Raw genomic sequence first — 13654 nt, forward strand, 5'->3', positions numbered from 1 at the left:
ATGTATGTATGTATGTTTCTTTTTACAGGAGCAGAAAGGTGACAGCAACAGGTTGCATGGGCTTTTGGGCCGTGCTGATTTAACCTTTTAATTGCCACTTTCTGTGCCTTTGTGAATTTACCAGCGGTGTGTTATTCATGACCTTGTATTGTTTACAGTGCAGAGGTCACTGTGAGAAAGTGTGCATACAGATGCGCTGCGCTAACATCTATTTTTTCCACAAAAGAGGGTTAATCTTGGGATCTAATCACATGATTTACAGCAGGACACACCACTGGCTAATGTTTTCTCTTACGACAGGGCCTGGAGTGAAACTACTCCAGGGGAGAAGCCCTGTGAATTTTTAAGAGACAATGTACAACTTCATTGTGCATGTCTAATTGTGCTAAGCTGACATAGGGCAAAAGAGGGTTTTCCGGGGAAGCTTTCATTTTTAAATTGCAGAGACCGTGACATGAGGGATATGGAAGGATTGACGCAGATACAGACCACGACTGGGAGAGAACGCTTCAACAGGACCAGTGAGAAGCAGGGACCATCTGCAGGACAGCAGACAAACGACAGTGGGCTGCACCACTGGGCTTCCAAAGGATTGTCACGAGGAGATTTTGAACAGCTAAAATGAAAGAGTTTCGCCGTTGACGTTGAGGAAGACAACTAAGGTGTACGACGTGCTCTGCCTTAAATCTACAGCTGCGTTGGAACAGAAATCAAGGGATGGAGAGAGCGTGCCAAGCTCCAAAAGTGACAGCGCAGAGGGAGACCAGCGTTGGAATTATGACTCTGTAAATGGCACAGACACCAGGAGCCATGACTGGGACTGAGAATGACCACCTAATGCTGTTTCACTTTGCCATGCAAAGTACTTTGACACTCTGGAGAAGTCCTTTCCTCTGTATCATTGTTGTAGCCATTTGCATGTGAGAGCTTAGATTGTGGGGAGGATTAAAGATGAACAAAGGGTGGTGGGAGAACAGTGAAGTGAGAATACACAGTGTGAAACTCCTTTAAGTGTAAAATAATGTTGATGTGATTACAGAATGTCAGGAAAGAAATTCTGGTATTAATGTGATTCTTGATTTAAGAATCAAAGGGTGGGATTGTAATGGAATTTCTTTTACTTATGTACTAATCACATTATTTTATTGTATAATGCCTTGGTGCCACTGGATTTTAACATGTCTGACACCCATACTGTAAGAAGGAAGTTGGGGGGAAACAGACAACTCCACAGGAAGAGTCTTTTGTCTCTTCGAGGACTCTGGGAGGTAGCAAGGGAGTGTGAACCTTAAGGTGTGAAACAGCTGTACTGCCTTTTGTTCCTGGAGAAGGTATTTAACTGAGAGCCATGCTAGGCTCAGTGAGACTCTGCTGACCCTGCCCCGTGGTCATGCAGGCTCTCCACAAGCTTGGTTGTCTGTTCTGTGTGTTTTGATTAAAGAATGTTGGCTACCACTCACCGCTCATCTGCAGGCTTTATTTAAGTGGAAAACTTCCACAACAGTATATACAGAGTGTATTTTATCTTTGACTTCAATAATTGATTAAAGTCAGTAACTGATAAGCAAAATAAATATATAATTTACCAGTTTTGTAATGTATGTGTTTATTAGCCCTATATAATAAATGTAAGTATATTAGTCTTTAATTTATGTTTACATTATACAGTAGCTAAATACACGAACCAGGTTTTGAAATAAAGGTGTTTTTTCAGTGATTCAGCTGAGAAGGCATATTTGACTCCCTAATAACCTCCCTTTTCATATTTGTACCACCGAGTCTATCCAGTCTTTTAAATCCCATCTTAAAACTCATCTTTTTACTTTGGCTTTTGATTCTAACTAGTTGGCTGTTATCTGGCTTGTTGTGTTGTCACCTATTGTTTCCTGCCCTGTTTTCTTATTGTTTTGTTTTAATTGTCTCATGCTTTTACTGACTGTGAAGCACTATGGTCAACTTTGTTGTTTTTAATATGTGCTATATAAATAAATTTTGATTTGATTTGACTTCTTTTGAGATAAGCACAAGATCCTTTTAACGATAGATCTTGTGCTCAGAACTTCCTGTACTGCCATTATTAGTGCCTCTCTGCTGTCTTTCACTCCAGCTTTGTCCAGCCACTGGCAGGATTTCTGGATATCAGCCACTTCCTCTATCTGCCCAGTGGTACATATCATGCAGGGGCTTGATTAAAGTCAGCAATTGATAAGCAAAATAAATATATATTTTACCAGTTTTGTGTTGTATCTGTTTATTATCACTCATATAATAAATGTAAGTATATTAATGTTTAGTTTATATTATACATTATACAGTAGCTAAATACAATAACCTGGTTTTGAAATAAAGGTGTTGAGAAGCCACATCTGACTCCTTTTATAGCATGGATGATATTGGAAGAGTTTAATCATTTTAATTCCTATTTATTTAATTTACACACAGCATAATGGCACACACAATCCTTCGGCTGCATTTATAATCTATTTGTGAGAATTGTCAATTTTTGTCCATTTTTTTTTTGTTTGTTTCTTTTTCTCACCACTGGAGGGCTCCAGAGTTTTCTGACAAACATTTTTGAAGCATCCATGCGACTCAGGAAGTAAAGAAGTGTCATGCTTTGTTCATCCACAAGATGTCAGCTTTCCTTTACAGGCATGTCATCTGTAGATGATAAGAAGAAGAAGAAGAAGAAACACGTTTCTTATATCCTGTAAGCTCTGGGCTGGTTAGGATTATCCGTGTTAATTTTCTCAACCACAGTTTCAAAAGTGTCCAGTTTGCAGCCAATCACAGTGTGTTGGTGTCACCAGCTCCTAGCAGACCACAGCAAGTACACACCACTAACCTTACCTGACTGATAGAAAATCTCCATAATTTTTGCTGCACATACTAAGGAATCTCTGCTTCCTGTGGAAATTGAGCCTGTTCCCTGTCTTAGTATTCGAGTTCAGTCTGTTGTTGATGTAGAAGCCCAGATACTTGTATTCCTCTACCACATCAACATCTTCATCCAGCATGTACATGGGTCATGTTGCCACTCTCTTCCTTTTGAAGACGATCTTATTCACACTCAGAAGAAGATAATTCCTCCCAGACCACTCCACAAAATCATCCACTAGTGATGTGGACTCCTGCCCATAACTAATACATCCAATCACTGTAGAAACAGAAGTAGAATATTTCTGCAGCTGTACTGAGAGTCTGAGGTGTCCAGGATGAACACTATAAAGAAAAGGCACTGTAATATAGTTTATAATATGATTTATAACAGGAACATGCAACAAGAGAAAAACAGTAACCTTATGCACAGCAGATGTACCAATGAAAAAACCACATGACTTCAAACTTCAGAGACTGGAAACTAAGAAACACATCATTTGTCTTGCAATAATTCAGAACCTGATGTTTCTAGCGCTGGTAAATTCAGCTGATCGGACATGATTTGGAAAGGTACATATATAAGGTCACATAGTTGACAATGTAGATCAGAGCACAAACCAAGCCATTAAGTCCAAGGAAATGTCTGCAGACATCTGATACAGAATTGTATTGAGGCAGAGATTTGGGGAAAGGTACAGAAAAAACAATACTGCAGTATTGAAGGTCCCAATGAGCAGAGTTGCCTCCAACATGGGGAGGGGTGGTTCTATGGCTCCACTGCAGGGACGGGGTGGTGCAGCAAGTTTGAGGGGCAGTGCCAGGGAGGCTGATGGAGCAGCTGCAGCTCATCTGTGTAATGAGGGCTCTCGCCTTTTTCAGTGACACTGGGAGAGTGTCACTGAAAGAGATGCGTACCTGGAGAGGTGCGTAGTCGTGAACAACTCTGTTGTTGTGAATAAAAAATAAACCATAACAATATATTTATATACACTTATTAGACACTTTATTAAGTATATCTTGGTAGTACTAAGCTGAACCCCCTTTTCCTTCATTCTTTGTGGCATAAATTCAACAAGGTGCTGGAAAAATTTCTCAGAGATTTTGCTCCATATTGACATGATGGCATCACACAGATGCTGCAGATTTGTCACTTTCACATGATGTGAGTCTCCCATTCCACCACATCCCAAAAACACTCTATTGGACTAAGGAGTCTGGAGTCCATTTGAGCCATGTTCAAGAAACCACTTTGAGATGATTTGAGCTTCATGAGGTGGTGCGTCATCCTGCTGGAAGCTCCCATCAGTAGATGTGTACACAGTGGTCATAAAGGAATGGACATGGACATCAAGAAGTCAGAGTATAAAGTAAAAAAAACTTTGTGTGTGGAAATGTATTTATTTAGTTATTTATGTATTTCAGTGGTGGAGAGAAGCTTCCATAGTTTCATATGCAAGATTTTGACAACCTGTCTGATTTCCAATGCACCCTAAGAAAATGTCTATAGATCCACTCCTGTTTGGGACTTGCAATTCAATTCAAGAAATGAATAGTTGGTTAATATGTTACTATAATAATTATTAGTAGTAGTCGTACTGACTTTTGGTTAAAACTATTTTTGTTTTGCATTGGTGCCCATGGTGACAGCGATGTGGTGTAACGCTATATTAATGATGGCTCTCATTAAACTGTCAAACTTTAGAATCTTCTGTTCAAGTCTTTTCCACCTCTTAGAGTTTTTGTTGTTTAGCCCCGACTGTGTTATCTCACATCACATGACATCTAGAAATCAAAGGTCCCTTTAGCCGTCACTGTTTTACAACCCACCTAGTTTCCCGCACACCTCATAAGTGGGGTGAACCATTTGATAAGGCAACGGTTTCAAATGTTTTGTTAGTAATCACATTGCATTTCACCGGCATAGTTTCTTTGTGATGTTGTGTTAACATACCTGTGTTTAAATGGGGATAGTGAAGACGCTTAAAGAGGGTTAAATAAAGACTGACCAAAGTGTCATAAATTAATAAAATAACTGGGCAGGAATGTTATCTTTGTTCCTCAAGTTCGTTATTGCCCCCATCAGTAACGTATAAACTCTGAAGTTGAGATGTACAAGAAAATGAGCTGAACATTGCAGTGCCACATAAATATTGAAGCATTGTTTGTGTCTTTTGGCTTTTGTTGTGATGCACACACTTGAAAGCATCAGCCATATGGAGATAAGTTCAGCAAGAAAAAAAGAAGCATGTGTGGCGTCGCTCAGGGCAACTGTGACGTGTTTTATATTGCACAGTGATAATAACCTCCATGGGTAGCTGTTCCATTGTAAATCAAACTCTATTAGATGGTACAAAGGACACAAGCACAAGTTGGCATTTGATCTTTGGTAAGATTTCATGTGTACGTGTACTTCTTCCCTATTTTCCTTCTATTTCCTCCTTCCCTTCTATTTTGCTGACATTGGTCAGCACCAGTATTACATGTTAAAAACATTTTCCTCACACAGATTTATTTATTTATTATTGTCAAAATTTCAAGTTGGCTTAGGTGGGGGAAACAAGCTTCCGTAATTTCATATGGAAACTCTATTTTTATGAACATTTTCTTTTAATCTCTTCAGTCTTTTCCTGCAGAGCATGTAATGTAACCATAACAATGATCTACCTAAGATAAATATTTTTTACAAAGATAAAACCAAAATAAAATAACTGATTAAGGATGAGCGATCCTTTTTTAATTTAAGAAGCAAATAATCTTATACATAATCTTTAATCTTTAGTTATATAACACTTACTTTACCTATAACTATGAAATCCTCAAAAATATAACCAGGCTGAATTTTGGGGCAGCTTTTTACAGGAAGTCTTCTTTCTCTGCTTCTCTTTCTTTGGTTTTAACTAACAAGCGGTGAGGACGAGCAAAGGGTAGCTTTGATATTGTTTTTGATGATCCACTAAGATGCCATCCAGAAGTCCAAATTTTGAAATAATAACTCAAAACTCTGATTAAGCTCTGCCTGGTAATTTTCTTCTTTCTATTTTTCAGTGGTAGAAACAAGCTGAAATGTTTTCAGGTGCTAGGATCAAACTTCAACCATGAAAAGAGATCACCCCAGTTATAAGTACAAACAAAAATATATATTTGAATATCTTCAGTCTTTACTGTTATACCACCTAATTTAACCATAACTGTGATTTATCTTCACTGTATATGGGTTTAGTTTTGATATATGATGTAAATAAGGCATAAGCATGCAAAAATATAAATAAAAATTCTGAAAATAAAAGGTTTCGGGCAACTTTTTATGAAAGTCTTCCTTCTCTATACTTTGTTTGGTTTTAACTGCCAATCAGTCCAGATGGTCCACAGTAATTTTAATGTTGTTTTTCACAATCTAAAAGAATCATTTTGCTCTGCACTTCATAGAGCTCATATGGTAAACAATAGTGTGCGAATTTTTTGTTTGTTTGTTTGTGATCAGCACCATGTTTGTCTGGACTGGCCTTTAAAATATCCATTAGAAAGTGGAAAATTGATTAGTAGACAAAAGGCTTGAAAAGTGGGCTTCCTGGTCATCGTCTCTGGGTGTGACCTGCACTTTAGCTGCACTAAAGGAGGAGTGGCTGCTGATTAAAACCACCAGTGGAGGACAATCGGCAGTTTTAAGCTCAAAGATTTAGAGAACTACAGACTCGGCCACTTCTGGCCTTCACTGACTTTCTTTCCTGTTGTAAAGTTGTTTTTGATTTTTCCAATGGCTCAAAAATTCATCCTCCTGTCTGTCCTTTGGTTAGTTGTAGCCATTTTTGGTAAGTAGCCTGATTTTATTGCAACAACTTTAAAATCTTTATTTTTTCATTTTGATAGTGTATGATAGAGTGACAGGGTAGAACACATGTTAACAAATTAAAACATCAGATAAACTTTAGAGGTGAAATATTCATTTTAATATAGTTGTTTTTTATATTTAATTAAGCTTTCATTTTCATTCAATCTAAACTGTTATGTACACAGGTGGGGTTTTAATAGGCTTTACATAAATAGTAGATGAATAGATAATTATATTTAAGACTTTGCAGTCATTCCTGATCCAACATTACCGCTGTAATATCAAAATGGAGAGCTACCAATGACCTAAGACTGCCTGGATAAATGTCCTCTAATCAAAATATCTCACATTAGCTTCAATATAAGAATATTATTTTAATGATTAACAGTTACTACTTCCTTTGCTCCTTTTGTTTTGCTTTCATAGTAATTCTATACACTTGCCCAGGACTCATATGTTTGTAATAATGGTCTAACTTGCACAGCTTCCTTTGCAACCATTGTGTATCTGGGCTGGTTTAGCACATACATAAGCAAATTTGACCAGTGTGTTCGTGTCAACAGTCCAACATTAATTGTCATTTTATTATTTTATGACCCTGTTGTTATACCATGGTCCTTTTGGCAAGGCCACGATCAAGGAAGTCTCTTTGTTCACTTCAGATCCTACAAACTGTTTAATGCTTTACATGTCTGAAACCTAAATGATGGTTGAGTGAACTTTATGGCCTCCATGGAGCCCGTGTCACTGCTGGTGCTCTCTTACTGAGACTGAGACATTACCCTATTTAACTCTGTGTTTCCTAATTAAAAATAAAACCAGTAAATTATTACTTTCTTGTATCTTTCTGTTTTAGTAAGAGTTAGTTAGTCTTCTATTATCCATATAAATGGGAATATTTTTTCTGATTTTTTTTTTTCATTGAATTGGACACTGACACCCCCACAAACTACTTTTTTCTTTTTCACCTGTGTTTCATGCCTGCTCATATACTGTATGATCCTGCTTTAATAACTTTGATGGATTTTTTTCTCTGGCTTGTTTCCTGGGTATCGAATTTCAAAGTTGTGAACAAAGGTTATCATGTACTAACTACTGCATTTTAACTCTCACCAACTTCAGCAAGAGCAGAAGGTCAAACTGATGCAACAGACAGTCCAGCTACTGAAATAACAAGCGAAGTGACAACAGGCGAAGTGACAACAGGCGAAGTGACAACAGGCGACGTGACAACAGGCGACGTGACAACAGGCGACGTGACAACAGGCGACGTGACAACAGGCGATGCAACTACTGCACTAACAACTTCATTTAACGGTAATTCGGATCTTCTTGACCAGATATTCACAGGTTATACTGCTCATACTGTTATAAAAATTGTGTGTGTGTGTGTGTGTGTGTGTGTGTGTGTGTGTGTGTGTGTGTGTGTGTGTGTGCGTGAGTGTGTGTGTGTTTGCATTTGTTTTGTTTCACACTTTGAAGATCCCTGCAATTCAAATCCCTGTGGCACTGGAAGCACCTGTGAGGCTCGTTTTGATGATTATGTATGCTTGTGCCTGGCTGGTGATTCCTACAACAATGTTTCAAACAGTTGTGAACGTTGTAAGTATTTGTTTGCATGACAGTGACATAATGAAGATTATATAGCAGTATATAATTCTACATGGGATGGAGGAAGATTAGTAGATCACTGAAGGACAGGTCAAAACAATAGGTACCTTTTGAAATAGCTATCTCCCAGTTAGTTTAGTCAGACATAAACAGTGAGTGAGTTTGGTAAACTGTTAGCCTGGCTAAGCCAACTTAATGCAATCTGTGCAATACAAGTTAATGTTAGTAATTAACATTTTAGGTTTGGTTTACTTTATTCAAGCAAAAAGAAAGTGTAAGAATGATAAATTGGATTTTGTTTTTCTGGTGTTTATGTCTGTGACTAACCCAGCTAGCTTCCTGTCTTAATCTTAGTTACAGTGGCCTGCAAAAGTATTCGGCCCCCTTGAACTTCTCCACATTTTGTCACATTACAGCCACAAACATGAATCAATTTTATTGGAATTCCACGTGAAAGACCAATACAAAGTGGTATACACGAGAGAAGTGGAATGAAAATCATACATGATTCCAAACATTTTTTACAAGTAAATAACTGCAAAGTGGAGTGTGCGTAATTATTCAGCCCCCTGAGTCAATACTTTGTAGAACCACCTTTTGCTACAATTACAGCTGCCAGTCTTTTAAGGTATGTCTCTACCAGCTTTGCACATCTACAGACTGAAATCATTGCCCATTCTTCTTTGCAAAACAGCTCCAGCTCAGTCAGATTAAGTCAAGCCACTGTAAGTCCCTGCTAGTTGTAGCTTCATATTTAAAAGACAGTGGGATCAATCTTCCTCCTATCAGCAAGAAAAATTATACATATAAAGTCTAATTTATTAGTTTTCAAGTTTCTTCTGGTGATATTTTTTTGTTTTCAGCCAAGGTTTTCCCTGGAAAACTTAAAGTGAAAAAAGCATTTAATGAAAAAAATGAGCGACCCCAAATCAAAGGAATTTAAAGAAACTGCAGATCTAATTATTCCTGAGGTAAGTAAACGGTTAGTACTCTCTATCAATAAATGTGTCTTTATGGACATTTTTTGAGTAAGTTGGCATCACAAGCTAAATTTAACCTAAAGTAAAAATCAATTATATCTTACTCATCTTGACCAAAACATATTTTCTTTTGAAAACACAGCTGGATAAGGTTTATGAAAAGACAGAGGGTTACTCCAGATCTGTAGTGCTGGAACTCCTGTAAGTCTCAGACTGGCAACAGTTTTTACCGTACCATTTGTCATCCTATTTCACATCACAGTGCACTAACATGGTATCATACTGAATAAATACAGGCAACACAGGATCATTACTAAATGTGATTTCTGTCTTTACAGGTCGAGCACCACTAGTGTGTCAAAGGCAGACCCAGAGGTCATTGCAGTAGTACAGATCATCTTCAAAGCCAGTTCTGAAATCACAGAAGCTGATGTTAAAAAGAAGTTTGATGACAATAAATGCGAAACGTGTGTGCTGAGTGAGACATCCTTTGAACGTAAGTTTGTTACCTGTATTCTAGCACGCTGTGTTTTTCCAGTCACTTTTATGTCGATATGTTTCTAGAATAAGACTCACAGTAGATATAGATTTGTTTTCAGAAAAAATATAATTGACAAAATGTGTTTCAGGATCATTTATACTAAATCTACACTTCTGTCTGAAATGAACTGTTTCGCCCATCTGTCAAAGATGATTTAGCTGTTATAAAAATATAATGACCATCACAATCAGGGCCGCACCTGCCATTGCATATATTCTAATCTTTACAATTATAATTCAGTGAGTTTTGACATCCTTATGATGTGGATATTTTTAAACTGAAGTCATGCTGTTAATTTCAGTCCAGGGTTTATTTCATAGCATGTTAGTGATTCATTTATTTTACTGTTGTACATAAGATAAGATAAGATAAGATGACCTTTATTAGTCCCACAGGTGGGAAATTTGTTTTGTTACAGCAAAAGTGCAAAGTTATGTAGCAGAAATTAGAAAACACTGGAATGCAATAAAATACAATAAAATAAAATAAAATACTATATACAATAGAATAAAATAGAATAGAATAATATATACAATAGAATAAAATAGAAATACAAATACTATATACAACTGAGTAGGAAAATACAAAAACAACTTCGTCAGAAGAAGAATTGCACGTATAGCAGTATAGCAGACATGTTATGAAACATGTCTTTGAGTACTGAGACTTTTTTCTCCCCTTCATTTACAGCTACGAACCTGTGTGATGACAATGCCTGTGATGAAAAAACTACACAGTGCACATCAGGCAATGGAACTTACGAGTGTACCTGTAATGAAGGCTACATGCAAACAGACTACAGTAATAGAATGTGCACTGGTAAGACAATTTACTGAGCAAGATAAGTGGTGTGTGTGTCTGTGTGTGTCTTATGTAAACAAACTACAAACTGTTTCAATTTTGGTTTTTTTACAGCTTGCCCCCTTGGGGAAAAATTGATTGAAGATAATACGTGTGTGAAGTAAGTACTCCTCCTCTTATATGTCTTCTATTGATGCAAGTTTGGGTTTTTTTCTTTGTTTGTTTGTTTTTGAAATCCTTAAATATTTTTGTCTTGCAGATGCTCGTTTGGTTATTCTGGTTTTAACTGCTCAGAAAGTGAGTATACTGCATGTTTTTAAAGTGAAAGCAGAAACATGGTTACTCATTGACAATTATTTAACAGAAAACTCACAAGATTAATGACAGCACATGATAAAAATAGATAGACAGGCTATTCAAAAGCTTTAAGTTTTTAAATAACATGTCTTGACGTCCTCTTCATTGCGTGTTATTAGACTGGCAGCTCATTCTGGTAATCGTGGGCTCTGTGCTTGGAGGACTGCTGCTAATAGCCATCATCCTGCTACCAGTAGTAGCTACCCAGTAAGTTTCTTACCAACTCATTCGCCCCATAAATGTGAGAAAGTGTTTTTCTCATTTTGAATTAGGCTTGATTGTAGATGCAAATGCATTTAAAATCAAGAGAATTTGTTCATGTCTGACAGACATTGACAGATACAATAATAAATTATAATATGTTTTTGTTGCTGTGATTTCAGAAAATCAAACAAAAGCTTCAAGAACCACAAAACTGCAGAAATCGAAAAACCCTGGACGAACCAGAGTTCTGCCTCACAACCAACGGCTAGCAACAAGTTTGGCCACAGCCAGGGAGTCTCATTTAATAAGTCAGCTAATGGCCATTCAGGTGTTCAGAATGGTGCGGTGCCCATGTTCCCACGAGCTGCTAACCCCACCAACAGCTGGGATAACAGGACCAACCTGGAGATGAATCCAAGCAACGGCCGACAAAACTTTGGTCATATGAACAGTGGCTCGGTGAGTATGCCTCTGTGTGTATAAAGAAGAGATACGTTCATCAGGCTTTTTGGTTTCTTAGTGTTTGGAGTTAAATTCACTTTTTTTTGTCTGTAGCGGATATATGATGAACCAGAGGACATACGCCCATACGCTCAGACTCGACCTCAGAGCAACCCGTATGCCCAGAATCTACCCAGGATGAACCCGTATGCTCAGAACCAAGGCCACAGCAACCCGCACTACACACACGATGATGGAAGACGCTACTATTAGTACAAAATCAGAAAGCCTCACTATGCAATGTCAATTTTGAAGGGTTTTGTTGTTAAATTTGTTTTATAATTCCTATGTAATGAATCTTATTGAATCTTATGTGACTGACTATAGTACAAGCTGTCATAAACCAATCTTGTCTGATCGTGACTACTTTATATCAAGTTGGAGACATGATTTCGAGGATTGGTCTCATTTGTTATCTGTTTTGGTTAATTGAAGTTTGAATTATTGAAGAGTTGTCTATTCAAACTGAATGAGAACCCTGGACACTCATGTCAAAATATAATGCGATAACAAGGAGCTTCATATTTTTTGCTGTCCGATTAATGCTTCATTCATGTATGAATTTATGTAAATATGTAAAATTTTTATAATGAACTGATACTTGATGTTTAATTCACTTTTTGTGAATGAGACGAGTTTCTTGTAATAAAATTATAAGAACCTGTATGTAGGATGTATTGGCATCAACCTGCGAGGTTGCACACGTGTGTGTGTGTGTGTGTGTGTGTGTGTGTGTGTGTGTGTGCGTATGTGTGCGTGTGTGTGTGTGTTTGTGTGTGCGTGTGTGTGCGTGCGTGCGTGTGTGTGCGTGCGTGTGTGTGCGTGCGTGTGTGTGTGTAAAGAGGAAACTCAAAGATGAAGCCTTCATATCAACTCTGGTCGGTTCCATTCCCAACCAGGACATCTGTATCCAGTAAGGGTCATTTCTAGGAAGAGCAAAGATACTGCACAGGACCTTCAAGCTCTGAGCCTAAAGAATAGACTGTCCACAGTGGTGAAGGGAGAAATAATAATAATAATACTAATGTATACTTTATTAATCCCCTGTAGGGAAATTACTCTCTGTATTTAACCCATTCATTCTGTGAAGCAGTTTGCAGCCACCAATCCAGCACCTGGGGATGATTTCCTGTTTTGTATATACAGAGTATATATTTATTTTACCATTTTTGTGTTGTGTCTTTTTATTATCACTCATATAATAAATATAAGTATATTAGTGTTTAGTTTAGTTTAGTTTATACATTATACAGTAGCTAAATACACTAACCTGATTTTGAAATGAAGGTGTTTCTTCAGTGATTCTGCTGAGAAGAAACATCTGACTCTTTTTATAGCATGGATGATATTGGAAAAGTTTAATAATTTTAATGTCTTTTTATTTAATTTACACACAGATAAAGCACAATTGCACACACAATCCTTTGGCTGAATTTATAATCTTTTTGTAAGAATTGTCATTGTTTTTTTGTTTCTTTTTCTCACCACTGGAGGGCACCAGAGTTTTCTGACAAACATTTTTGAAGCATCTATGCGACTCAGGAAGTAAAGAAGTGTCATGCTTTGTTCATCCACAAGATGTCAGCTTTCCTTTCCAGGCATGTCGTCAGTTGATGATAAGAAAAGGAATAAGAAACACTTTATTCAATATCCTGTAAACACTGGGCTGGTTAGGATTATCCGTGTTAATTTTCTCAACCACAGTTTCAAAAGTGTCCAGTTTGCAGCCAATCACAGTGTGTTGGTGTCACCAGCTCCTAGCAGAAGTTGTACACACCACTCACCATAACTGACTGATTGAAAATCTCCATAATTTTTGCTGCACATACTAAGAAATCTCTGCTTCCTGTGGAAATTTAGCCTTTTCCCTGTCTTAGTATTCGAGTTTAGCCTGTTGTTGATATAGAAGCCCAGATACTTGTATTCCTCTACCACATCAATATCTTCATC

General features: G+C 37.4%; 1 protein-coding gene across 1 annotated transcript; it reads left to right on the forward strand.

The window, feature by feature from the left end:
• The first annotated feature begins 6519 nt into the window (after positions 1-6519).
• Positions 6520-12314, forward strand: LOC102075964 (protein HEG homolog 1-like). Its single transcript, XM_005471243.3, has 12 exons — positions 6520-6689; positions 7832-8026; positions 8192-8311; positions 9184-9291; positions 9443-9501; positions 9639-9796; positions 10532-10660; positions 10757-10802; positions 10902-10939; positions 11119-11206; positions 11383-11662; positions 11759-12314. Exons 4-12 carry the CDS (start codon positions 9226-9228, stop codon positions 11915-11917), a joined length of 1023 nt encoding a protein of 340 aa, XP_005471300.2. The 5' UTR covers positions 6520-6689; positions 7832-8026; positions 8192-8311; positions 9184-9225; the 3' UTR covers positions 11918-12314.
• The last annotated feature ends 1340 nt before the right edge of the window (positions 12315-13654 follow it).

This window comes from Oreochromis niloticus, linkage group LG8 (assembly GCF_001858045.2).
Source record: "Oreochromis niloticus isolate F11D_XX linkage group LG8, O_niloticus_UMD_NMBU, whole genome shotgun sequence".
NCBI classification, from domain to species: domain Eukaryota; kingdom Metazoa; phylum Chordata; class Actinopteri; order Cichliformes; family Cichlidae; genus Oreochromis; species Oreochromis niloticus.